At 32.0% G+C, this 26,421-nt stretch overlaps 1 protein-coding gene across 3 annotated transcripts in view; it reads left to right on the plus strand.

The window, feature by feature from the left end:
• LOC106457042 (somatostatin receptor type 5-like) overlaps positions 1-13,302 on the plus strand; it is a 165,380-nt gene extending 152,078 nt beyond the window's left edge. For all 3 annotated transcript variants that reach the window (XM_022382853.1, XM_022382852.1, XM_022382854.1), the window contains 2 exons: positions 3,143-3,313; positions 9,239-13,302. In XM_022382853.1, the coding sequence (XP_022238561.1) occupies positions 10,023-11,267 (1,245 nt within the window). In that variant the 5' untranslated portion in view covers positions 3,143-3,313; positions 9,239-10,022 and the 3' untranslated portion in view covers positions 11,268-13,302. The remainder of the gene's footprint in view (positions 1-3,142; positions 3,314-9,238) is intronic.
• Positions 13,303-26,421: the final 13,119 nt, after the last annotated feature.

Below are 26,421 nucleotides of genomic sequence, written 5' to 3' on the forward strand. Positions count from 1 at the left end.
ATTATAACGCCCACACGGCTGAAAGGGCGAGCATGTTTGGTGTGACGGGGATTCGAACCCGCGACCCTCAGATTGCGAGTCGAGTGCCTTAACCACCTGGCCATGCCGAGCCGCTTAAATTTGTCAATTATATATCTGTTACTAAATTAATTGCCTAAACAGCTTCTATCAATGTGAATATTAAACACTTAATCTAAATGATAATACATCCACCTATAAAGTTTACTAAAATAACTCTACTGTGATTTCAATCTAGAATTTTCTATTTTATTTTACGGAAACACAAAGGACAATAGAAACTTCATCTTATTTTTAAGCTGCTGTCGTGAAAACTACTTAAGTTTTCTGGGTCTAGGAAAAGAAAAATCTAAATTATTGTGCAAGGTATGATATTGTATTTATGGACAATATGTGCCAAGCTTTACGATTGTATTGACTTTCACCCCACGCAGAATGTTTTGACTCACTCAAAATGATTATCTGTCTTGACGCTACGCTTGTCATAGGGTTGATTCTGGAGGAGCTGGTTTTTGTAAACGACTGTTCTGATAGCAATGATAAAAAACCACAGTGGCTTGTGTAATATTACGTTCTCAAAATCGATATGCGTATAACAGAGGGATGTTGTTCTCATAAAGCCGACTCCCAACTCGAAACACTTTTGGGGGTTAGTGCGTTTACGTTTTACAGTAGACATATGAAGAGAGTAAGTTTCTTGCTCGTGTCACGAATACAGATAAAATATGTCATAAGGTAAACTGTGTTTCTTGCTCACAGGGTTTCTGCTTTACTTCTACACCTTAAATGCTACCGTAATCATAGGTTATGCAAACAATAAGCGAGATTACATTCCAATTTCATCAAAGGTAAAAATTGAAAGGAGAATCTGTGACGTAGAGGCCTAATGTTTTCTTTGATTGGCCGTACCCACACATATATGATGTGAAATAATGATTTAGGCACTAGCTCTAACATTACTCAAATACCTAGATTATTTTAGGTTACGTTATTGGTAATGGAAAAGGTGATTAAAAACCCCATTAATATGGTGGTCGGAGGCTACGTTTTCACCTCTGTGTGTATGTTTGTTTGTGTGTTTGTCAGCAGTATTTCACAAAAACGGCTAAATGGATTTGGACGAAAAGTTGGTATACGTTTTGACTTTGACCCAACTTAGAAGTTATTAATTTTTGGAAGTTCAAGGTCAAAGGTCAAGATCACAACAAGGTCACGAAAATAAAAAAAATATCTATCTGTTAACATGGGGACAGATTTTTCACCCTTATTGCTCTATAACTCAGTTAAATACGATGGGATTTTGATGAAACGTAGTGGACATATGTAGAATATTATTTCTCATTGCTCTGCCAAAAATAACGACGGACATACAGACTCATTTTCATATTTTTTTAGAGCTGAATATGATCAACCATGCGTGAGGAGGTATGCGCTCTACTGTGTGTTCCTCTAGTTTTCAAAGTATTCACAGTATCCGTTGAAAATGCATAGATTAATTTAAAAAGTATGAACAAATCCTACCAAGATATATATAAAATAAAAACGTTTATTGTGAACCTGAGTACATTTTGGACCCAACTTATATTTTACATTGTTTTATACCCTTTACAGAGGGGAAGCGAAATATGAGAGGTTGTTAAGCATTTCTAATAAAAATTAAATGATACGTTTATTTCGCGAAACAAGGTGAAATGTACACAAATAATGTACTGTGTTGGTATCGAAACCTCTAATTCCTTTCTTTACTTTTGGCTTCTTGATTTGCTCTTTTCAACTCATTATAGTTTTTCAAATAAGTTAAAATTATCACCATAGCACTGTACGATAAATGCTAGAATGAAAATTATACGTTTAAACATTATATACTCTATATTTAGCAAATTAGTATCATTATCAAGTAGAAATAATTGTTTTTATATAGTTTCTATCATTTTCGTACAAAAGTCCTTGAAGTCTGCGACTTCAATACACTACCACTTCAACAAAATCTTATAGTGCGATTTATTAAGGTTATAAAAATTATGTTATTTTCTAGATTTTTCGCGCAAACCTTCACAAAAAGATATGTGATTATAGCCGTCCCTAAATTTCAATTAACAGACTAGAGGAAAGGCACTTAGTCAACAATACCCACCGTCAACTTTTGAACTACTCTTCTTCGATCGAATAGAAGGATTTGACCGTTACTCTTATATCACACCCAAAACTTCAATATGTGAAGCAAGTTTTTATAAGAAAGGGACATGAATAGCGAGTATTGTTACTCTAAATTCATTTTTTACAGCTTGTGTTCCACACTTTTTAAAGTTTTTGTTAGATGTATGTCTAAATTTAGAAGCTTTTACCACAATGATTATCTTGAAACATGACCGAGTAAACATTTGTCGATAATTTTGCTTGTCATTAAGCGTTATTTAATACAAATATTTACTTGTAGACTTTACATGTTTTAATTTGTACAACAAATTTCCTGGTTTCTGTTTGGCTTTTGTTGTTGTCAGTGGTATTTAAATGTGTCAGATAACATAGGTTTAATATTCTTATTTTTAACGATATTATATTGTTAGTTCGATTAAAAATATCAAGCAAAATCGGAATTTTGAAAATCAACAGAATGAGTAGAAACATTCAACCTATACCGTTTATTATCAAGGATATTAAAGGTACTTTGAATATTTACTGGAAGCTATTTATTTATTTCTATACAATTATTTTAGAATTATCTAAAACCTGTTATTTTACAGATATAATGTATTAATTGTTTGTTGTTATAGCATTAATTGGTGTCAATTTTGGTTTACTAGAGATATTGTTTTATTTTTTGAATAATTTACAACCATAAAAACAGGTTTGATATCATATATTTTTTCATGATATGATGGAAAAATATTTTTTTACCAAGAAAATTTGAACTTAAAAACTTATTGAATTAGTGAAAAGTTTACATTTGAATTATATGATAAAAATATATAGATAAAACTTGCTAAAAAGAATGACCTGCAAGTTTATTTATCATAATTGGTGTATGAAGACTAATATACAAGATTAATAAGCATTTATACATTGAATACATAATCTTATAGATGGTTGAGAATAATAACTTAAATACCACTACTTGTTTCAGGAATACTGGCGACGACTTGAAGTGATTGTACTAAGGAAAAAAAACATAACGTAGGGGTGAAGAACTTTGAAAAGGAATCTAATTATACTCACCTACCTATACTGCATTAAAGCATGCGAATAGCTGGGGTTAAAATAAGACAGCTACTCAAAGGCAATAATCTAATTAATGGTAATGTTTTATTTTTTATTATATATGAATGTGTATAAAGCGTACATTAAATAACGTTGTCATGAAGTGGAAATCGTATTCCTAAACACTTTTATAAAACTATATACAATCAACTCATCAGTAAAAAAAGGACATATTTAAAAATGAAAATTTATGATATAATTAAACAAGGTTTTCCCATGTATAAATACAATTAAAATTAGTTCAGCAAGCTAAATTCTAAGAGAAAGCATGAACGTTCCTCTAATAAATTCAATATAGCTGATACCTTATTCATTGTTCTTTGTACATACTTAGTAACCTAAAAAAATAGCTTAATTGATAATACATGAACTCTATTAGTATTTTCTTTGCCAAATTTGACTTGAGGATAATTTGATTATGATTATGTTATTGAAACATGTTTGCAAAATATTAAATGAACTATGTCTAGATATTTATAGAAAAAACTCTTGAAAATTCTTTCGTATATTCTCCAGCATTAAAGGGATATTTCTTTCATTCTTTAAATGCACAATGCATATTAAGCTTTTATTTATTCAGAAATTCAGCATATGGTAAATTAGTCCAACCTTTCCGCTTTTCCTATAAAATATATTCTATACATTTAGTGACGAACATGTTTGAAATTAAAATAATTTTGCAATTAATTATTTTGTGCATTGAAAGTGACACACGTGAATAATGTATTCTTAGAAGGTTTATTGGTTTATGGGAGCAAAACCATTTTAAAAAATAAAATAAATGTTCTAAGTATCATGTACAAGTAGGTATATTCCTTGCATACAACTAATGTTCGTTAAAAGCCTCCAACATGAAGTTTTCGGAAATAATTTATCGTTACATTGGGCCCGACATGGCCAGGTGGTTAGAGCGCTCGACTCGTAGGTTGGAATCCCCGTCACACCAAACATGCTCGCCCTTTCAGCCGTGAGGGCATTATAATGTGACGGTCAATCCCACTATTCGTTGGTAAAAGAGTAGCCCAAGAGTTGGCGGTGGATGGTGATGACTAGCTGTCTTCCCTTTCGTCTTACACTGCTAAATTAGGAACGACTAGCGCAGATAGCCCTCGTGTAGCTTTGCGCGAAATTCAAAACAACCATATTCACTAGGTTCTCTTCTGACCTTAAATATAAGCAGGTCCTGTAATGCCTAGTGGTAAGTAGGACTGAAAACGCTAAAAATCGTGTTTTTTATATCCTATATCAGTAGAGTACATATAGCCAATTGTGTAGATCTTTGCTTGACGACAAAAAACAAAACAAACTTTGTAACAACATTGAACAGGTACGGACTCTAGCAGTTTTTTGGGAATACTAACCAGTATATTGTTAGTGTACATTGTTTTAGTTTGTTTTGTATAATTTCGCTCAAAGCTACTTGGAGGATAGTCATTCCAATTTTAAGTGATAGGTGGAAAACAGCCAGTCATCACCACCCATCGCCAATTCTTCGGTTACTCTTTACCAACGAATAGTGAGATTGACCGTCACATTATAACGCCACAACAGCTGAAAGAGCGTACATATTCGGTAAAAGAATTCGATCTCGAGACCCGCAGATTGCAAGTCTAATGCTGGAAGGCACCACCAGGCCATGCAAGTTGGTGTATAATTTTCCAAACTGGGTATAGGCTAATTGGCTTCTGCTTTTCTTAATCACCTTTCAACTGATACAATAAACTTTCAATTGAACGTTCGTCTCCTAATACCTATTATTCACTAGGGAAGTTTGTTTTTGCTCACTTTTTTTTTACTGTAAATCAAAACGAGGGCCAATTAATAAACGTTTAGTCATTGGAACAGGAGGAGCTAAGATGTTGTGATAATATTCATTCTTTATTTTGCCGTCAGTTCGAATAATAACTTCCGTTTTGTTTGTCTGTTTGTTTTGAAGTTATGCACAAAGCTACCCAAAGGGCTATCTGTGCTCTTCCCACCACTGGTATCGAAATCCGGTTTCTAGCGATGTAAGTCCGCAGACATACCGCTGTGCCACTGGGGGTCACTTCCGCTTTGACAGCAGAAAAATATCTGCAAACCATTATTAATACACCTCGATGTTTTACTGTTTTGCTTACATTAAATTTTTGGTTCGTTACGTTTCTTCACAGAAACTAGTTAAAATGAAATGAAGTTTAATATTTGTTTGATCAACCCATAATACATTTCGTCGATCTAGACTAACCATCAGAAATAACTAGTGTAAAATTTTTGCAAATACATGATTCTAATAAGCTTGCATACAAATAATAAAACGAAAGAATTATTAAGGACACAAGACACACATTTGACATTTGATATGTATATGGTAGCTAAGTCGCTTTGGGCTTAAAACACAAACTCTTTTCCGTTGCAAGATATTCCATTACTAAGCTGTTTCAAGTTTGTAAATGATAAAACAAATCATTTTTTGTCTTATATATATAGATATTTATATATATATATATATGATATATATATATAAAATATATATATTAGATTTTACTACATACGTATGGTTAATATTTCAGAAAGGGAAATACATATCTCTTCATCATAAATATCTGACATAAATAATTTATACGGAATTTTTCTAGACGTATTTAATCCTTGAAATAGCATTGAAGTATATTATGGCTAAAACAATGTATACAGCAGATAAGTTTTATTATTTTTTTCACATTCTTCTTAAGGTGCAACCATTTTTGAAATTCAGTAATGAATAAATAAGCGGGAAAATCTTTATTTGTGTGTCGGATTATTTGCTGTGTCCACCGAGGGGATTTTAACCCCTGATTTTAACGTTGTAAATCCTTAGACTTATATTTGTATTGAAATCCTTAAGTTTGTCAATTTTTTTATCAAAAGTAACAGCTAATTTTATTATTAACAAAATTATGTTAACTAGCTTAGAGCTACCAGAAATGCTTATTAGGTCTGGGTAATGTGATATTAAACCTATACTATGACTCATATAAAACGTAAGTGTACATCAAATAATTTGAATAGGAATGCTTTCTTATATCTGTTATAAAATCTAAATTAACAGTTCATTTCACGTAATTAATCTCTGCGTTGTTTAATCATGTTTTATGATGCCAGAAGACAAACCAACGTAAACGCTCGTGCGTTATTTATTGGCATGAATCTCTTCCAATGATTCTATTTTTTCGTTATTCTAAGAGATATATATAATTTTTGTGCGCAAAAATCAATTTCACTCTCACGTGAGTTTAGCAGTTTCAATATACTTTGTAAAAAAGAACGTCCACTGGATTTAATTTTTAACATGAAATATTATTCAATCTGAGATTTGTTCGTTCAAATAATGTAAAATATCTTTTACATTTGTTCACAGATCAATGCTTAAAGTTCCTTAAATGATAAGTAACAAAACATAAAATCATTATTAGTGTTTGTAATCAGAGATAGTAGAACGTGTTAGCAACCAACACGTGACTCAAGAGCCAGAATGGTTCGATAGATAAAATTACGAAAACATAGCAAAACAAGGATTTGAAATTAACGTAAGCGAATCAAATGATGTTTTCTCATATTACGGGAACTCCAATTATATAGATCTAAATTTTTCTCACATTTCCTGCTAATTATATCAGAAATACTACACAATATTCGCTATATTTATTAATTCATAAAAATTTAATATGAAGACTTTATCATCCTATTTCAGCGATATTTTCTATACAATCTTTATGAAATTGTTCTGACATTCATGCTATTTAATAATGGACACAATTGGAGAGAATCTTGTAGTCTCATTCATATGAGCAGCGAAAAGTGTCGAACTCCAACTATACAGTTAATATTGGTTTTAGGTAGCTTTAATAAACTAAGTTCTCAGATACTCGGAACATTATATATATATATATATATATAAACACATATATAAATAACAGTATTTAACTTAATAAATGGAAAACTAGTACACAATATAAAAGCGTCGTCGTAAAGGTAACACTAAGAGTAATATACAACATACAGTTATCAAGCACCGTACTTCTCATCATTTTAGCTTTTAACTTACCATAATTTTTCAGAGACAAAAGTTCTTAGCATTGAGCAACTGGATGTTTGTAAGAGAATGAGAAGGTATGAAAAACACATTTATATTCATATAATGATAACATCTCTTATTTAATCTTTGTCGAAACTGCATGCGAAGAAGTAATGAGTAGCAGTAATGCACAGTTTAGTATACTTGCCAGCATGTTGGTAATGCTATATTTACAAACACTACATTTATCTTATCTTATCTTTATCCTTCATTAAACATTTTCTGAAATGATGTTATGATGGCGAACTTATGAAGCATATACTTTAAACACTTTAATCATTTCTAAACTGTGTAGCTCAAGTTTTCTCATCACTGGAACCAAACTTCGAGACGTTTGATCAAATATATATTTTACACTTTTATTTAGTTTAATTTTATAAGCTTAAAAGCAGTTTCTCTTTCCTGGTGTAACTATTCTAATTTAGATGAAAATACTCCTCACGTCTCCCGGTGGGACAGCGGTAATTCTACTGACACTAAAATTCGGGGTTCGTTTCCCCGTGGTGGACGCAGCAGATAGCCTAATGTGACTTTGTTGAAAATCAATCAAAAACTACTCGTCACGTTACAAATAACACTAGATTAAGCTGCATATTATTGTAAGTAGCTACATTTGAATTGTCTATGTCATTTAAATAGCAAGGAGGATTGCAAGATGTAATTACAAATCCAATTTCTAGAAAAAGAAGGAAGTTTAGTGTACAAAAAATACATTTTGTTAAGTATTTAGTACTTTTTGAGGCCTTTCTTTCCTTCCTTTGACTCGTCTGTCTCTTGGCACCTTATGAATAACGCTTCTTCGTTATTTTATGGCAAATGTAAGTTCTACAATTCTCATATTGTATAATTTAGTATGCTTACAAGTACATTCCTGATAGTACATTACTGAACCCATTTTAGCATAAATATATAACCTATATACTTTTGTTACTAAACAACATGACATAAAAGCCATTGTTGGAACGCATTGTTACCAAAACGTACTCGCTTTTCTATATATTAGAAGTTGTTATATGAGGAACCACTATGCTATAGCAGTCACACATACACAGACACACAGATGCGTGTCTATCTATGATTTATATTTGTAATATAAGGAACCACTTTTTCTGTGTGGTTTGTCGCTAGCTTGTATCATTTAAAAGATGCGCAAGTGCGCACACACGTGGATAAGATAATTAATACCTACGTGCACACCTTCAGAATCCACTTAGTATGGGTGCAAAATTTCAGGTTTCTAGGTTCTTTCTTATTGCAGCTCTGGCAGTCACACACACACATACACACAGACCAACAGACACGCCCTTTTATTATTATTATTATAGATAGTACTTCATAAACATAATTGGTGTTGGACATTTCTTAAATAAAGTTTATTTCTACGAAATACTTCTTTACATAACGGATATTCTGTCTCTTCTTTAAACATTTACGGTACGAAAATGTAAGAATCATCATAATGATTGTACGAAGAATAGATTTCGCAGAAACTTCTGTAAAAATAAGCTCACTGATGATATAGTCAATGTGTCTATCGTGTGGATCAGTGTTTAGTTTCAAGCAGGCTAAATGTTCATATACTTACCCTGTTTTTTCTAAAGTGTAGAGCTTATAAAAATGAGCCACGGATTCAATATATCTTTAATAACAGCACGTATGTCTTCACTTTCATTTCCAAGTTATATGTTTTGTAAAATAGAATAGGTAGAAACAGTGCATTACAAAGTAAAATAATAAAAACAAAATCAACTCGGATTGCTGATATCTAGTGAGTGACTACAAAAAGAAGTATTTTTGATAGTGTTAATGAGTGTATTACTCGTAATATATGTTCGTGATGGTAAAAGTGACTTTTATCTTTTGTAGGTGCCATCATGTATTTGCTTGAAGTCTAAGAAGTTTTTCTCAGACAAAGTCGTGAAGAGAGCAAAGACTGAAACAGAACATATATACAAATACGTATAAGATTTTATGTTAAAGGATGGTTTAGAGCTGTTTAGAAATAGAAACAGAACATATATTGTTATATTTGTGACTTTTATGCTTGGAACTTTATCATAATCTTCGCGGCTTAGAGCTCATAATTATATATAACTAAATGTATATTATATCTTTCTTTGTACATAATGTGATTCTTAATTTATAGGCTAATGAATACCGTTAGCCGTACTTCTGAGGATTTTAAGCACAAAACGAAGTGTATCAAACGTAATATTGTTCTTTAAGAAAGAAAAAATAACTTAAGATGCAGAAAGTTCACATTGTCCTAAAAGATCTTTCCATTAAAACTTACACTGGGGACTAGACTTCCATATTATCATAGAGTCTGATCATTGAGTAAACGATCCTTAGCAATGCTCTAGTGGCCTCTAGAAAGTTTAGAAGATAAACTTAGTATCTTACAGCAACATGGTGGCCTCGATAAGACTTTTCTCATCGTAGGAGAATATACATGAACGGCAATTATTATAAAGAAAAGCTTAGGTTTGAAGAATACCAAATTTAATAAGACAAGATAGTAAAAGTCATAGAGAAAGTATTAAATAAGGCTGAGCGTCGAGAAATTCTGTTGTCAACCGTATTGTGGTGTGGGTAGAATCACTGTAAAATCCCCGTTACAACATAAAGTAAGACATTGCTACGTCGAAAAATGGCTTATTCGGATTTATTTGAAGTCAATATGACGATTGATGACGATAACATCACCTTTACTAATAACACAAATACCACATATGACATGATGGAGTTTGGACCTCCAGAAGTGACTTTTGAGATTGTTAAAATTTTGTATGGTATCGTTTGCTTGATTGGTCTTTGCGGAAACACTCTCGTAATCTATGTGGTTTTAAGATTTTCTAAAATGCAGACAGTGACAAATATGTACATTTTGAATTTAGCACTTGCAGACGAAATGTTTTTGATTGGTCTCCCTTTTCTCATCACCACAATGACCGTTAGATATTGGCCTTTTGGGCATATTATGTGTAAAATGTACATGACCACGACTTCCATCAACCAGTTCACCAGCAGCCTACTACTGACCGTGATGAGTGCTGACCGCTATGTGGCCGTTTGTCACCCTATATCTTCACCTCGCTACAGAACCAGTTTCATTGCCAAGTTCATCTGTCTCACAGCATGGACTGTATCGGCTCTACTCATGGTTCCTATCTACATGTATGCTAGTGTGCTTCATAATGGTGACACTGGAACATGCAATATCTTCTGGCCCGAGAGCAACTTTATGAACGGACAAATGGCCTTCACCCTCTATTCTTTTACTCTAGGATTTGCCATTCCACTAGTTCTGATATTGTGGTTCTACTTCCTGGTTATTTGTAAATTGAGAAGGGTAGGACCTAAAAAGAAATCTAAAGAGAAGAAGCGAACCCACCGCAAGGTAACCTATCTTGTTTTAACAGTGATTACCGTTTATGTTATCTGTTGGCTACCATATTGGATTAACCAGGTTTATATCTCCCTTCTTCCACCAATGCAAAACCAGACAAACATAGGGGTTGTAATCAATCTACTAGTAGGCTGTTTATCGTATGCTAACTCTGCTATGAATCCGGTTTTATACGCCTTCCTTAGTGACAATTTTAAGAAGAGTTTCACTAAGGCTTTTACCTGTGCTGCTGGTAGAGATGTAAATGCTCAGCTCCATGTAGAAAACAGTGTGTTTCCTAAGAATACCCGTGGAGGATCCAGCAAAAGCAAACATCAGGCTCGAAACAAATCTGACGAAGGTAAGACCAATCAAGAAACAGAACCATCAACAGCCACCACCTTAACTTCACGGTCCAACAATATCATGATGAAAGAAAAAGGAAATACAGTTACAAATGGATTCGAAAAACAATCTAAAGAAAATGATCTTGTAACACAAGTGTGAAAATATAAGGACAAGTGAGCATCTAATGCTAATGGATAGCTGATTTACTGAGAAACAATATTTATAGTTTTACATGCTTTAAGCTGCTAATCACCATTTTCTGTTTACTCTTAAAATATATTTCAGGTTCTCATTAGAAACAATTATTATTGCTTAATACATTCATAATTCAATATTCAAAGCTTAAACTCTTACCATAGAATACGAGATGGTGGCAGTTTCATCAAGATGAAATTGCTAGAAAACGAAAACACTTATTTCTCAGGCTATAGCGAGAAGAATTTATAAACACTTTCTGTGAATAATTAAGCAGAAAGCTTAGCATCTGCTTATTATATATATACATGTATGTATATTAAATTGATGACAGAGGAGAAAATGACACAAAATTATTGTATGAATAAAGAAAGTGATTCGAAACAGTATTGTGGGCTCAATAAGTCGTAAATCTATTGTAACTGGAGATACATTAAACCTGATTCTCTAGTTATTTTTTACTTTAACGTGTTAAATATCAATATCATATATTCTTTCAAACATTGTAATTTTATGTATAGTTATGGCATAAGTGGACGTGTTTTATGTAACAAGAGTGTTAGGTTGTTAAAACTCGTTGAACGTTTTCTTATACTTCTATAAATGAGAAGTGTTCAAGATAGGTTGTTAAAACTCTTTGAACGTTTTCTTATACTTCTATAAATGAGAAGTGTTCAAGAAACCGTGGACTGTATTCTACTTAATAAGGGAAACTAGTGAGTTCTGTACACCGGAATGAGTGTTTCTGATTAACAAGAAGTTTGCTTAGGGTTTATGGATTTTTTTGAAAGTTATGGACTCTCTAACTCCATTTAGAAACTGCATTTCTGTTATTAGTATATATTGCATTATAGTATCTTAAAGTAAAATATTAAAAAATAACATGAATTTATAGAGAAACTATTATGACCGAGATTTGATTACCTTTGTCAGTTGAATTTTTCTGAGAACCTGATGTAGGTGAATATTTAAACTACTAGAAGTTATGCTTACTTCAACAGTATTATTAGTAGGCAAGGAATATATCTTATAAATGTGACTATCTTATGGTAAAATATTGTGTTACAGAAACATGTTTTCTTCATTGTTGTTGTTGTTCTTAGTGACGATTTTTTTCTTTTCTTCTGCTTCACTGTTTATTAAGAATGCCGATTAATTTGGATCATATATGTTACACTACAGCACTATGTGTATGATTATTTGTACCTAAGTATTTATATGAAATAATAGATGCTTGCTGAAAATGCACATCTCTGATTTTAGGAACGGTAAAAATGGTTTATCGGAACATCAACTGCAGTCTTGATGTTCGCTTCTTATTGAAGCAACCGCTTGAGGCTTTTAAACGTAGACGTTGGTAAGAACTAATAAACTATTTTATGTATGTACAAGCACTTTATATGGGAGGCTATCTATAGGCTCTGTTAAGTTTCTAGTCACACTTTTCATGCTACAAGACTTGGGGCTCTTGATCACTCAGCTTATGCTGTGCTCAAAAAGTAATGCTATTCTAGACTTTGTGTACTTTGAACACAATGGATTAAGACAGTTTATTCTACCTTCGTGATGTATCATATTAATTTTCTAATGTTGAATTCAACAATTTTTGAGTGTCTATTTATGCTTAGTGTTTTCGTAAATCAAGAGTTTGGTATCAGTATTTATTGCTCTTTGAGAAACAGAATGTTACGAAAACTAATTTTCCTGTGGTTTTAATATGTATCTGTAGCGCTGTATATTTGCATCAACGTTATCCAAAATGTCTTCACATAAATTGCTTCGATGGCTTGTTTCTAAAATAGAAATGAAAATTAAGTATGTTGTGCTTAAACTAGTCTTGTATCTGTGTTATATTAGTGAGTAGTTAACTAATAATGGGTTTCATCTAATCTTACTTGATGGTAGTAAATATAATAATGATCGTTTAAAATGTTTTGATTCAGTAAAATATGATATGTTCCTAAGTATACATTAAGTTATTCTGTAAATGGTTTTTGCGTTTGAGTGATATAAATTGAATCATAATGTCAAATATATATATATATATATAACACATATAAATATCTGTACGCATATATATGTTATTATGATACTCGATATTACTACTATTGACTGTTAAGTATTGAGTGTTCATTTTCCATTCTATAATAGGTTAAATAAACACGGTATAGCTTATTGTATTTTAAATGAAATTTTTGAAGCGTCTGTACATTAAAATACACTAACGATAAAATATTATGTGTTAAACTTTATGAAATGTGTTTCATAAAATACAAGTACTATTAATGTAATTTTCTTTCAACTAAACAGAATAAAGGATCGTTTAGCTTTGTGTAGTCTTATAGGCCCATGTAAATTATGTTATGACTAATCTTGAATATTCTGTATAAAAAACAAAACAAATAAATATCCAAACCTGTGCAAGACATAAGACATTTCTATTATTTGAGTACGGTGAAATTGGGACAAAAAAACGAAACAGTTATAGATACAAAAAGTCAGTTGCTGGAAACGCAATTTTAAGTATGGAACGAGCTGTGTATCACGTGTTGTAAACTGTTTAGAATGTTAAATATACTTTTCAGAAGTCATATTTGGTTATGTGAGATCTTATAAACAATTTAACATAGATTGAAGTAACTTACTAGAAAATTAAAGCATACTATGGGATAAACAACATTTTAATATTAAATTTCATATAGATTAGTCATAACTTACTTGCCTTGTTTCAATTATAAATCATAGCTACATTTTCTTTGTAAAGTTTTGTCAATGTTTATTAAGTACCTAAACTATTTTTTCAGGTTTTTTACAGCACATGTTTCAGTGGTTTATTTGTATTTCCACTTAATCAAAACAGGAAATAAACAGTGAAAATTAAGTGCAGTTTTCCTACCTTCGTTACCGATATATTTTATTATCTTCCATATACCACCAATTTAATATAGGTTTTTCAGTAACTTAATGATGTTTCATAACCAAATTTTCTTTCTAAAATAATGGAATTTGCATTATTTTTAAAGCTTTTTTGTGCTTATAAAGATGTTTTGAAGGATTTATAACAAAGGAATACATTTGCTTTGAACCTAATCTATCAATATAAGGTGTTAACTGTTCAAAACAAAATATGGAATATTTTATAATTGTTGAGTGATTGATATTTCGAATATGAAGTTAAAACAAGTAACAACATACATTAAATATATTTGGTGTGATTATTCATTTTCGTTTAAGTTTATTTGGTGTAAAATGTATGTCATTTGTGTATGAATATATTACAGTTTTTATTTAATATTTTATTTCAAACACGATATAAAATAAAGTTCATGTTTGTCTTGTATTCATGTCATTTTTGAACTTTAAATAGAGATTATACACTTGTATCTAAGCTTCTGTTTGTGATGAAGATGGTAAAGAAGTGTTTATTTTATGAATGGGAAGATATTATCGCACGCCACCTTCTTTTAGTCGTAAGATCTCAAGTAAATTATGATAATTGATATGGAGAAATACGTCCGAAGAAACTTAAGACAAAAAAGGTGAAAACTAAACAATCAACAAATAATAGTTACATAGACAGTTATGGACATACATAGAGAAGTGCATGAAGCAAGACCACAATTAGTTAATTTACTGCTATATAAGACTACTGTCGTTGGTCGTTTCTCCAAGTACAATCAACTTCATCAAACTTCGGATGTTTTAAAGCTGGAAGTTATCTACAATTGATCTCGTTGTCTCTCACTGAAACTTTCAACTTCTCAAAAATCTCCTTGTCTAGTTTCCTATTTTTCCATTCTTCTTTAGCATTCATTAATATTGTTCGGAACATTTTACTAACTGTGGTTAAATACATTAATTAAATACATGTTTTTAAGTCAATAAGAAAGATAAAAGCATATTCTATATATGAGACTTCTCTTGCCAAGCAGTAATATAAACAAAATAACAATGATTTTAAGAACTGTTCAAGGACAAACAAATAATGGTTCTTATTTAAATTTTATTTCTTTAACGTGACTTATAAAACTTTTAATGATTAAAACCTGTTCCATTTTTTTAATATAAACCTTTTAACTATTATCGATGCTTAGGCAATAACTATTAATAGCGAAATAATCCTTTCTGTGATTAGTTCTTATAGAAAGGTAAATGCTTTACATGCAAATTGAGGCTTTTGGAATGGTAATCCCTGGAACTACATATCGAATATCATCCTGCGTTATAGAAGCAGGATAAAGTGAAACCAAAATAAAATAGAAAAACAATATTCTAGAAGCAGGCACTAATTATTTGGACAAATAATAGAACAAATATAAAATTGATTTATTTTTGAAGTTGTCGTGATTTTCCTCCTCAAAGCATTAAATGTGAATTAATAATACAAACATATCTACCTTTTGTTAAATAGAAAAATATTTCACACACTGTAGAAAAAGATACAGGGTAGCAATAATGAATTAACTAAACAAAACAATGTCTGATTTACATTTAATACCATTTTTCTAAGTAATTAGTTTTCTATCCATACAAAATCTTTAGTTTCAATGCACATGCAACATGTGAATGTACTAATAAATGAAAAAAAAAAGAAACGATTGTTTGCATAGTTTCTTGTTTTTTCTTGTACTAAATATAAAAACAGTATTTTCAACCTGAGAAGAATGAACACCTGTTCAAAACATGTTAAAGACAATGATTAGTGTCATTGACAGCGCTGTCGTGTGTGAATATTTGTGATCTAGCAGTATACGTGTAGCTGAATAATAGGTTTTTGTCAACAAATTTAGGGATAGGACAAAATAATAGAGTAGGCAATCTCCAATGTCCTTGATCATGTTGTAGTGTAACTGTTGTGTGCTAAGTATGTAACTAGATTACCATGATTGCGAGTAGTGAGGGTTTTGCATATCAAACCCAAAATGCACACTTACCAACTTCAGGCTATTAAAAACCAATGACAGTTAAATTGCTCTCATGACCACAAGTTGTTTTAATTGAAAATGTAAAACATGAATATGTACATATTGGGTTCATACGATAATTTATTGCTTAACAAAAAAATAATACAAACGGCACAAAGCATGATGGGAATAATTATTTTAGAAAAACAACAACTAAGCCACATCGTTATCACTATCATTCTTCAGTCAACCATTCGATTTCTGATGTCGTTAAGCGCAAATGTACACAACGGGCTATCTTTGCTTTGAACGTAATGAATATTGAAATTCTGGTTTTAGCGTTATAAGCCCAAAGACTTTCCGTTGAGCCATTGGTGGTGGTGGGCAATAAAACAGTGATATAGAAAGCACAGTTTCTTTGGTTTTAACATAACTGAAAGAAAGTTTGATATACTTCATGAAGACAGTACCTTTACTGCCATACGTCGAGATAAACATTTAATTTAACATTCTCATGAAAAGAACATGAAAGATTTATTAGTTTAGACACAAATAAGAAAGTTGAAAACTACTAACATCCAAAAGGTATACAGTTTTTACCTACGTTTATGATATATTAGATGTTATTATATTATCATCAAAAGTTTAGGATTTGTGGTAGGACAAAAATACTTATAAAATCAGAATATCATTTAGATGCACATCCAAGTGCTTAATCTATCCAATATTTGCTGTTGTTGTGTGGAACTTCATCTAAAACAAGCAGGACATAGGATAGCAGAACGAGCATATAAATTCTACATAAAACTGTGATCCAAGTAGACCTGCAGTGAACCACATCTACCACCATAACAATGACATTACCCGCTTCAAAATAATATAACTACTGTCTCCAATACAAATCAATCAGAAAACAACAAGGTAAAATCAAACTGGCATATTAAATTGCAGTTATCTATCTAAAAAACGAGGCATTATATTTTGTATAATTTTATTTATATTCACATTAGTCATTAAAAGGTTATACTTAGAACACTCATTGACCATCCAATTGGTGTAACTTGTTTGAAATAGTTTTTAGACCTACTGCATTAAACTAGGCTTTTAGTATCTTAAAAATTTGTAGGGTTTGAAACAAATAATAGATTAGGCCGTCTTTCCTTCAGTATAGTTACATATTTTTATGATGAAGAGAAAAATTCACAATTAGGTAGTATCTTATCTTGACTGTGAAATTAGGCCTTGAACACCGAAAGTTTAATATTAGGTTTCTTTTTTAAGTTTCTGTTCGTTATATCACTGATCTACATTTACCTAAAGAAGGGATTCCACCAGAAAGGTATTTTAAATAATAATAACAAACAGTTTTAAATTACGGATCTATTGTTGAATTAGCTTTCCATTTTTTGAATGTTATGTTCAGAGTTAACACTAAGCGCCTAACAATGACAGTGACCAAAGATAAATCTCCTATAAGCAATAGTATTTTTTGAATTAAAATAAGTACACAAACAAAATTACCTTCACTAAATGACAAAAATAATATTAAGTTATTATATTAAAATATAGTAGTAACATTATCTAATTTGCGAGAAGGATGGGAATAGAAGGGCAGAATTTGGACGACTGTTTTGTTTACGTCAAACGCATGTGCATTATTTCCAAAAAAGATGGGATTAGGACACGATGGAACAGAACAGCACATCGCCATCTTGAAGTGTATGTGAAACCTTTCGCTTAAGAAGAAATGGGAGTAAATCCCGCACTATGTGACAGACTGCATCAGAATAAAAAAAAATCCTAACAAATCATTTATACAGATCATTTTAGGAGTTAAATTCCAATTGGAAATATTTATAAAAGACTTCTGAAAAAGATGAAAATATATTAAAATGTTTTTATTTCACAATTTTGTATTTAAGAGTTATATAAATAAATCACAGCTTATATTCCACTTAATAGTATCAGCTTATACAATGGTTAGTATGAACTCATAAGGTTTATATTTCTAGACTTAGAATACGTGATATTTAAAAGAGCGGAATATAAAATAGTTTGGAATATTTAAAAGAAGCAAAGTAATGCTATTTAAAAACTATACTAAAATGTGCCAGCTTTTCACGGGTTTATTTTTTTACTTATATTAGCCATAGTTTTCCATATTATTTGAAAATAAAACAGTTATCATATACAAGAATGCTAATACCAACTTAATAGATAGGAAGAATATTCAAAACATGAGTCAAGATATCATATAAGACGTAACACCTGTAGATGTGTGCCTAGGTGCTTATAAACAATCACATGGATTTGTGCAATGACATGCTAAGCATCTAACATACAAGTGCTCGTTCAGATGAAAACGTAAAACCTGAAACAAACACATGATATGTTTATGCTGAAACACATAGTTATCTATTAAATTTCGACAACTGAACCAAACACAATCCTAAACACCTCGAACATTAAAATTTACAAAATATAGAAAGGTGTATTAATCAAATTTTCTATAGTTGTTTTACAATTGATTTTATAGTATATATATGTGTGTGTGTGTGTGTGTGTGTGTGCATTATATTTTTGCGCTAATTAGTAAAATATGTTATTAAATTTACTTTTTATAATTTTGTAAATACAGCATGTTGTGTAATTACGGTCAAATTATTGTTTGAAAAATAGAAATTTCCAGAAACTTTTATTTTTGGCCGATAGTTTAATTTAATATGATGGGCGTGTCCTTAATATCTGTAGCTTTCTCGAATATTTAAGAATCAACATGAGCGATATATAATACATGGGGAAGGTTATATTTAGTAATTAAGTCTATTATAGTGAGTTAGATAACTTTTTAGTCAGTTTATTCAGTGCTATGAATATTGCATTTGTGTTTCGACTGAGAAATAGAGCTATGAAATTAGGCAACTAAATAATAATTTAGCCTAGACGCGGTTTATTTGTGAAGTTAGGCCTATCGTTGAACGTTTGATTATGCTAAACGCGGAACGAGAGGTCGAAGAAATGAAACGTGTTTGTTATCGTTAAGTGGACTAGAATTCGTATTATTTTTTTCCCGAAAAATGCAAAAGAGTCTAGCCAACCATAGAAATGACTGAAACAACAGTAGTTTCTGAAACAATTGTTTTGGTATATTTGAAATATTTAACTTGCATTAAACAATTAACCTACATTATTAGTATTTGAGAGTATCTTTCACCTTTACATTAGTCATAGACTCAGATGTTTTATGATACCTAGTTTCGTGTACCTAACATAATTTCCTTGATTTTTGTAACCACTACACAGAAGAGCATAAAGACGAAAAGTAATACAGCTACTGAAATCATCCATCTTGAACGGTCCTATTGATTCTAAATTTATTATTCATTATTATTATTCAAAATACTTCAGATAATATAAACACTTTAAATATTAAGTCGTCAAGAAACTAATGCCACTTGTTTTAGATGAAAAAACCCGAGCAACTTATGTATCAAAACAAATGAAATATTAAATGAAATAATGTCCATTCTTATCGATGATGCTTTTCCATCTTACATTCAGGTTCTTAATGCCCCGATTAAATAACTCACTTAGCTTTGAAGCAAAAAACATGTCGATGTCCTCTTTAACACCTTCCACATTTGCATTTGTTTTTTCATTAAGAGGATGTTGCAGCGAACGAAAAAGACGGTAAATTGATGGTTCCATATCTGGAGAATATGGTGGGTGGGGAAGAACTTCCCAAACCAACTCCATAATTTTGTGTTGCGTCAAACGTGCTGCATGTGGACGGTGCATTGTCATGGAGAAGAAGAACACCTTTCCGATTGACGAGTGAAGGGCGTTTCTGATGAATGGCTTGATTTAAACGTTCCATTTGCTGATTATAGATGTCTGCTATGGATTGAAGAGTTAGAAATGAAATACTCCTTTGATGTTCCACCAAATGCAAAGCATCACTTTCTGCGGATGGAGTCCAAGTTTTGAGGTCGGAAGTGGTTTTTGTCTAGGACTGAACCATTGTTTTTGGCGTTCAATACTAGCATAGAGAATCCATTTTTCATCACCGTTGACAATTATGTCCAAAAATGGTTCACGCGCATAACGCGCCAGAAGAGACGAAGCAACGTTCATACGTTGGAAACGATGATCAACGGAGAGTTCGTGAGGCACCCAAACATATCTTTTATGGAGTTCTCCCAAATTCCTTGCATGCTTACGTATTGTTTCATGAGAGGCATATAATTTCGGGGCATTTTCACGCGTGTGTTTCCTTGGGTTAGACTCAACAAGCGTATTGAGAGCATCAATATCAATTCCAACATGTCGACCCCTGCCATCACAGTTTTTAAGGCTAAAGTCACCTGAACGAAATCTGCTGAACCATCGTTGACACTTACGAACGTTCGAAACATTTCCATAAACTTCTTTGATATTCTTTGTGGCTACAGAAGCGTTGTTTCCTTTCTTGTATTCAAACAGCATTACGTGCCGGATGTGTGTCTCGTCGTGTGCCACAACTATAAGGGAATAGAGTATGTTAAACTTTACACATTATATAAGCTACACTAACGTGACGTTTAGGCAGTTCGTTTAACTATTATACGTGATGTACGTTTTTCGGGGGGTGGCTAATGAAAGTGTTCCAAAATGCGACATTAATTTATTGACGACCTAATACATATTGGACGTACGATGCTGATTTTTGCGTTTCATAGTTCTTGAAAATGTGTTCGATGTAAAAAGGTAGATATTCTATGCTCAGAAAAAGCGATTTTAGTTCGAGCGTGTATTGTTTTTTCACTACAGTTGTGATCGTTTCTGTTTAATTTCCAATAAGTGCGCCTTTCTTGGAAACTTTGGGATGATGGGAGTTGAAGTTAAGGAAGAGAGGTTTTCTTATTGGTTTATTAAACAAGGTATATTGTATATTATTGTCATTGTTGATCCTTAAGGTAACGTCAAGAAAATCTATGTTCCTCTTTTCATTCGAATGATTCAGGGCGAATTGGATGTTTTGGTGTATGGAATTTAGAAAGTCTAAAAATTAGATAAAAGAAGGAAGACCGTGGTTCCACAGTCCAAACATATCATCGATGTATCTAAACCAGAGATATATTTTTTTAATTTCGCGCCAAATTACACGAGGGCTATCTGCGCTAGCCGTCCATAACTTAGCAGTGTAAAACTAGAGAGAAGGTAGCTAGTCATCACCACCCACCGCCTACTCTTGGGCTACTCCTTTACCAACGAATAGTGGGATTGACCGTCATATTATAACTCCCGCACGGCTGAAAGGGTGAGCATGTATGGTGTGATGGAGATTCGAAATCGCGACCCACAGATTATGAGTCGAGCGCCCTAACCATCTGGCCATGCCGGGCCCACTTTCGTGTAATAGAATCTTAGTAAGTATCATTATTTTTATCTTTGCTGCAGTAATGTCCTACGAGAACAATAATGATGTTCAGACACAACCTATTAGGCACTTTTTCTAAAAGCAGAAGGAAACCTGGCATGTTTGATGCTGGTTTTATAGATTTCCTAGTATGCAAGTATCATGATAAATGTTCCTGGTGAGGGTTATTATTGGCACTGGATACTCTTTTCTCATTTCGTTTATTATGGCTTTCTGATTAGTAGTTTCGAGTTATGGATGTTATAATAGGCCAACTAGCTTTATAATAACTATGTACATAGGAGTTGTTTCCCTTGGTACATTGTTCAAGCGCCTCTTGTACCATTTTAATCACTTCAAGTTTCATTCCGTAAATATTTTTGGGTTTTATTACATAATATTGGTTAATATTCATAACATGGTATGTTGCACATGCTGTGAATTAATTACCCACGATATGTTGCCATAAAAAGTAACTAAATTTATCCTTACAAAATACGGCTATATTTTACAGTGAATGTCAGACAAAACAGATCATATTTCCTGATTATTGTTTTTATATAATAATATTTTCTGACAGATTTCCATTTTAATCTAGAGGCACTCATTTCTAGAGGACACGGTAAATATTTGATTCAACTATAATTTTTATTTACCAGCATTTCACGATAACATAAATTGTTCTTACGCTAAATTTCAGTGACTTCAGTAGATATTAGGTGTGATGCTAGTAATTTCTTTAGCTTTGCACTAAGACCGATGATAATATCTATATAGGTAACATATTACCGTGAAGCCATCTATTAATACAACTAAAAATCGTTTCCAATAAACAGGTTGTTTTGAGAGTTAAAAAAAATCCTATTATTGGACTTTAGATGATAAAATAAATATATTATATTGTATAGTATTTCTAATAATGAGGTTATTAACTTCTTAAAAATAAAATTTTTAATACCTACTTAGTTTAACTTTTCTGACTACATTAAGTGCCTTCGAATTTTGAGAACTGTTATATGAAAAAGCTCTTTACTAAGTACTTAATCTTTAAAAGCAATACGTATTCCCTAAAGAACTTGATAAATTCCTATAATTCCTTTGTATCCAAGGAAAAGAAACCCAAACCGAAAGTGAGCATCAATAAGTACCATCTGGTGCTAGTCATGCGTATAGTTAGAAGTCATCTTAGCTTTTCTAATTTTCGAAAGTAATTATTCGTTGAAGCTACTGGGAAGACGATGTCGGAGGTATTATAATGTCAGCAATTTTCTTGACAGATATTATATATATGTATGTACACATTTCTTGACGCAGCATAAGGGAAAATATACGATAATGTTTATTTATTACCTTGTAGTTTGAGTTATAAATGTTATATATAGACTTCACATCTGACGTGTGATTTACCAGTAATATAAACTAGGTTAATTGACTAACATATAGATAATATTGTTTACGAATATATTACTTTTGTAACAAACATCTAGTTTCGTGAAACGAACGCTCACTGAGGAATTTGTGCAAATAATGTTTTAATATAAATGGACTTCTCTAAGGCATTTGTGTACTTTTCGTTACCGTACACAAGTGTTACTCTAAAGCAGAGATATATATTTACTGGCTTACTTACCGTTACCATATATATATACGTAAGTGGACCTTTAAAGTTGCGGTTTTTAAGTACTTACCGTTGAGTTCTCCGGTGAGTCAACAACCACTAGGTTTATAAACTTAGAACTCATAAATCCAGAACACTATTCTCCTCGGTGGCAGAGTGAAGGTTGTCCATTGTGTAGCTTTGGGCCAAGGAAAAATGACAACAACAACTTACATGTCTGATCCTCTAAAGCAGAGTTTTGGTTTGGTTTAGATTTGAATTTTGCGCAAAGCTACACAAAGGCTATCTGCGCTAATTTAGCAGTGATAGACTAGAGAAGAGGCAGCTAGTCAACATTACCCACTGCCGACTCTTGGGCTACATTTTTTCCAACGAATATTGTGATTGACTGTCACATTATAACGCCCCCACGGCTGAAAGGGGCGAACATGTTCGGTGACAGGGATTCGAACCCGCGACCTTCAGATTACACGTCGAGCACCCTAACCACCGGGCCATACCAGGCCGTTCTAAAGCAGAGAGGTTTACTTACTTATTCTTAACAAATATATTGCCCCCAGTGGTACAGCGGTATGTCTGCGGACTTACTATATATGAATGAACCGATATAGTTGTGGCTCAATATTACCTTGAGCGATCCTACATCTTATATTAGCGAAAGCTAATAACTTAACAAATATATTGCCCCCAGTGGTACAGCGGTATGTCTGCGGACTTACTATATATGAATGAACCGATATAGTTGTGGCTCAATATTACCTTGAGCGATCCTACATCTTATATTAGCGAAAGCTAATAATATAACACATAGTTTTAATAATCTATAAGTAGGAAGTAATTAATTATTTTGTTTAGGAAATTTAGTAATTACAATTTGTTTCTACCTTCAGTAGGCTATTTGAAAATGTGAAATAAATGGCAATTTTATAGATTGTTACTAAACATAAGATAAACAACCATTATAATTTGGTTTGTAATAATATTTTACATTAATTAACATATTAAGTACTTTCTTAGTCATGTGAAATACTGTAAACATAACTGTTAGATCTGTGCTTTGACACTTTTACAACACAGTGAAATAAAATGAAACTATTCTTTGATAGATTGTTTAGACAGAGAATTCATGATGAAACTAGTTTATTCACAGTAATGTTAACAACTTTGACGTTTAATATTTGCACCTTCTCAAACAATCCCTGTCTCTGTCTATATATTTTACATAACAACAACTGCATTATCCTGTTTTACTCGTACACAGATGATTTAAGAATAGAAGTACTATTCACATATTTACTCAGATAAGCATTTATGAAACTATGATCAGTTTTATGATCAATAACTTGGAGACACGTCAAGTATATATATTTCTCTATATCCTGTTTTTTCTAAACTAAGGTCGTTAGCATTTTATTGTATGTTGTATTTACTGATGTCTAGAATTGCACTTGCCTCAATATGTTTTATTATCTTTATATATAAAAAGAGCAAAATATGTGTGTGTCTGTTATCTAACTACTCCTAGGTCGCTGGGCCTATCTCAACCAAAATTTGTGGAATGATAATTTGAAACAGGGGGCGTGTTAGTGGGGTGTTACAACCCTCCACCACCCATTATTGCTGTTAATGGGCATTTATCTTTGACATAAGTTAACGTTAACTACATTCATAGATGGTGCCACGTCCTTACACACACAAAAAAAACTTTATTAAATTATAAATAACACAGAATGTACACAATGTGAAGGAGGACACACACATGTCTTTTATATCTCAGAGTGTGCTCTATCATTCTCTAGAGAGGAATGTAATGAAAAATGGCCGCCACTATTGCAGTAATACATAAACTTATAATAATAATAATAGTAAATAAACAATGATACATGAGGTTTCTCCTTCAACAGCCAACATAAATGAAAAGATATGAAGAGCCGTTTCTTGAGTTGTACCCACTTCCTATTTTGGCCAATGACCTTAGCATTTCGGCTTGTAAGACACTTCTACGGCCAAAGACCGTCAAATGAAACCGTGTGGAAGGACAAGAGCTGGATGTTGATAGCGGGTAACAGAAAGCACAGTTACTGCCACTAGTTTGGCCGCTACCTCTTCCTACAAAGCCACCCTGAAAATCGCACAGTGTATACCATGTTTTAAGTATATACAAAGTGAGTTCTTAAAGCTCATATAAAACTTTGAGTGAGGTAATAATGAATAGTGTAATAATATGTTATGTTATAAATAAACTGTGTGAAAGTTAGGATTTTTTGTGTTATTTATCATAGCATCCACCCCCACATTTTTTAAAATTCATAACCCCAGATAAAGGACGAGTACCTCAGCTTGTGTATTAATATTTCGAATTATATTCAAGTAAAAATATGCTAATTTTAAATGTTTATATTGTAGCAGCTGTTCTGTCGCACTAAATGGTTTGTATTTATTTAGTGTTTGATTGCTTCAATTATAAAGATTTCCCTCATTTAACAAATTTAAGAATTGTGTTGCATAGTTATCGTGATTATGACATTTAGTGAAATGTCCACAATATTTTACTGGGAAGAACAAAATACAATTAATATACTATTTTCAGGTTCTTAATACATTGAAGCAAGCACACGCATATACATATGTATGTGTGGACTATTATGAGTAAGCTAAAATAAAAACTACATTTAAGTTTATAGCCCAGCATTAACTATTGGCGCGCAAAGTGCAAAAAGCTGAACAACAGATTTATCTTTGATATTAAAAGTGCAGCCAATTTTCGAACCAATTGTTTGCCAACTTCTAAGCAATGTTTAAGTGCATCTTAGTATGCCATAACATTAACTTATAGAGCCTCTGGCAATGTGCAACAAATTTTTCAAAGATAGTTTCATGTGTTTTATATATCTCATATGAAAGATATATAAATACATATATATAATTTAAGGACAAAAAGACTAAACTAAATTTTGAAGTGAAAATAAATCACACTAAGACAGCTCTAATCATTCAAATATTCATCAAGCCTTCCCTTAACCACCCTTAAATTAAATCCATCCATCACATCTGAAGGCAACCTATTCCACAGGCCAACCACCCTGTTAAAAAGTAAAGCTGTCTTAGCTGAAGACGACTCCTACCTTTCCAAAAATAATTTCTCTGTTCTCTAGTCCTACAATTCTCACCATTAAGTACGGAAAAAGATGATGCATT

This window comes from Limulus polyphemus, unplaced genomic scaffold, assembly GCF_000517525.1.
Source record: "Limulus polyphemus unplaced genomic scaffold, Limulus_polyphemus-2.1.2 Scaffold285, whole genome shotgun sequence".
Taxonomy (NCBI): Eukaryota; Metazoa; Arthropoda; class Merostomata; order Xiphosura; family Limulidae; genus Limulus; species Limulus polyphemus.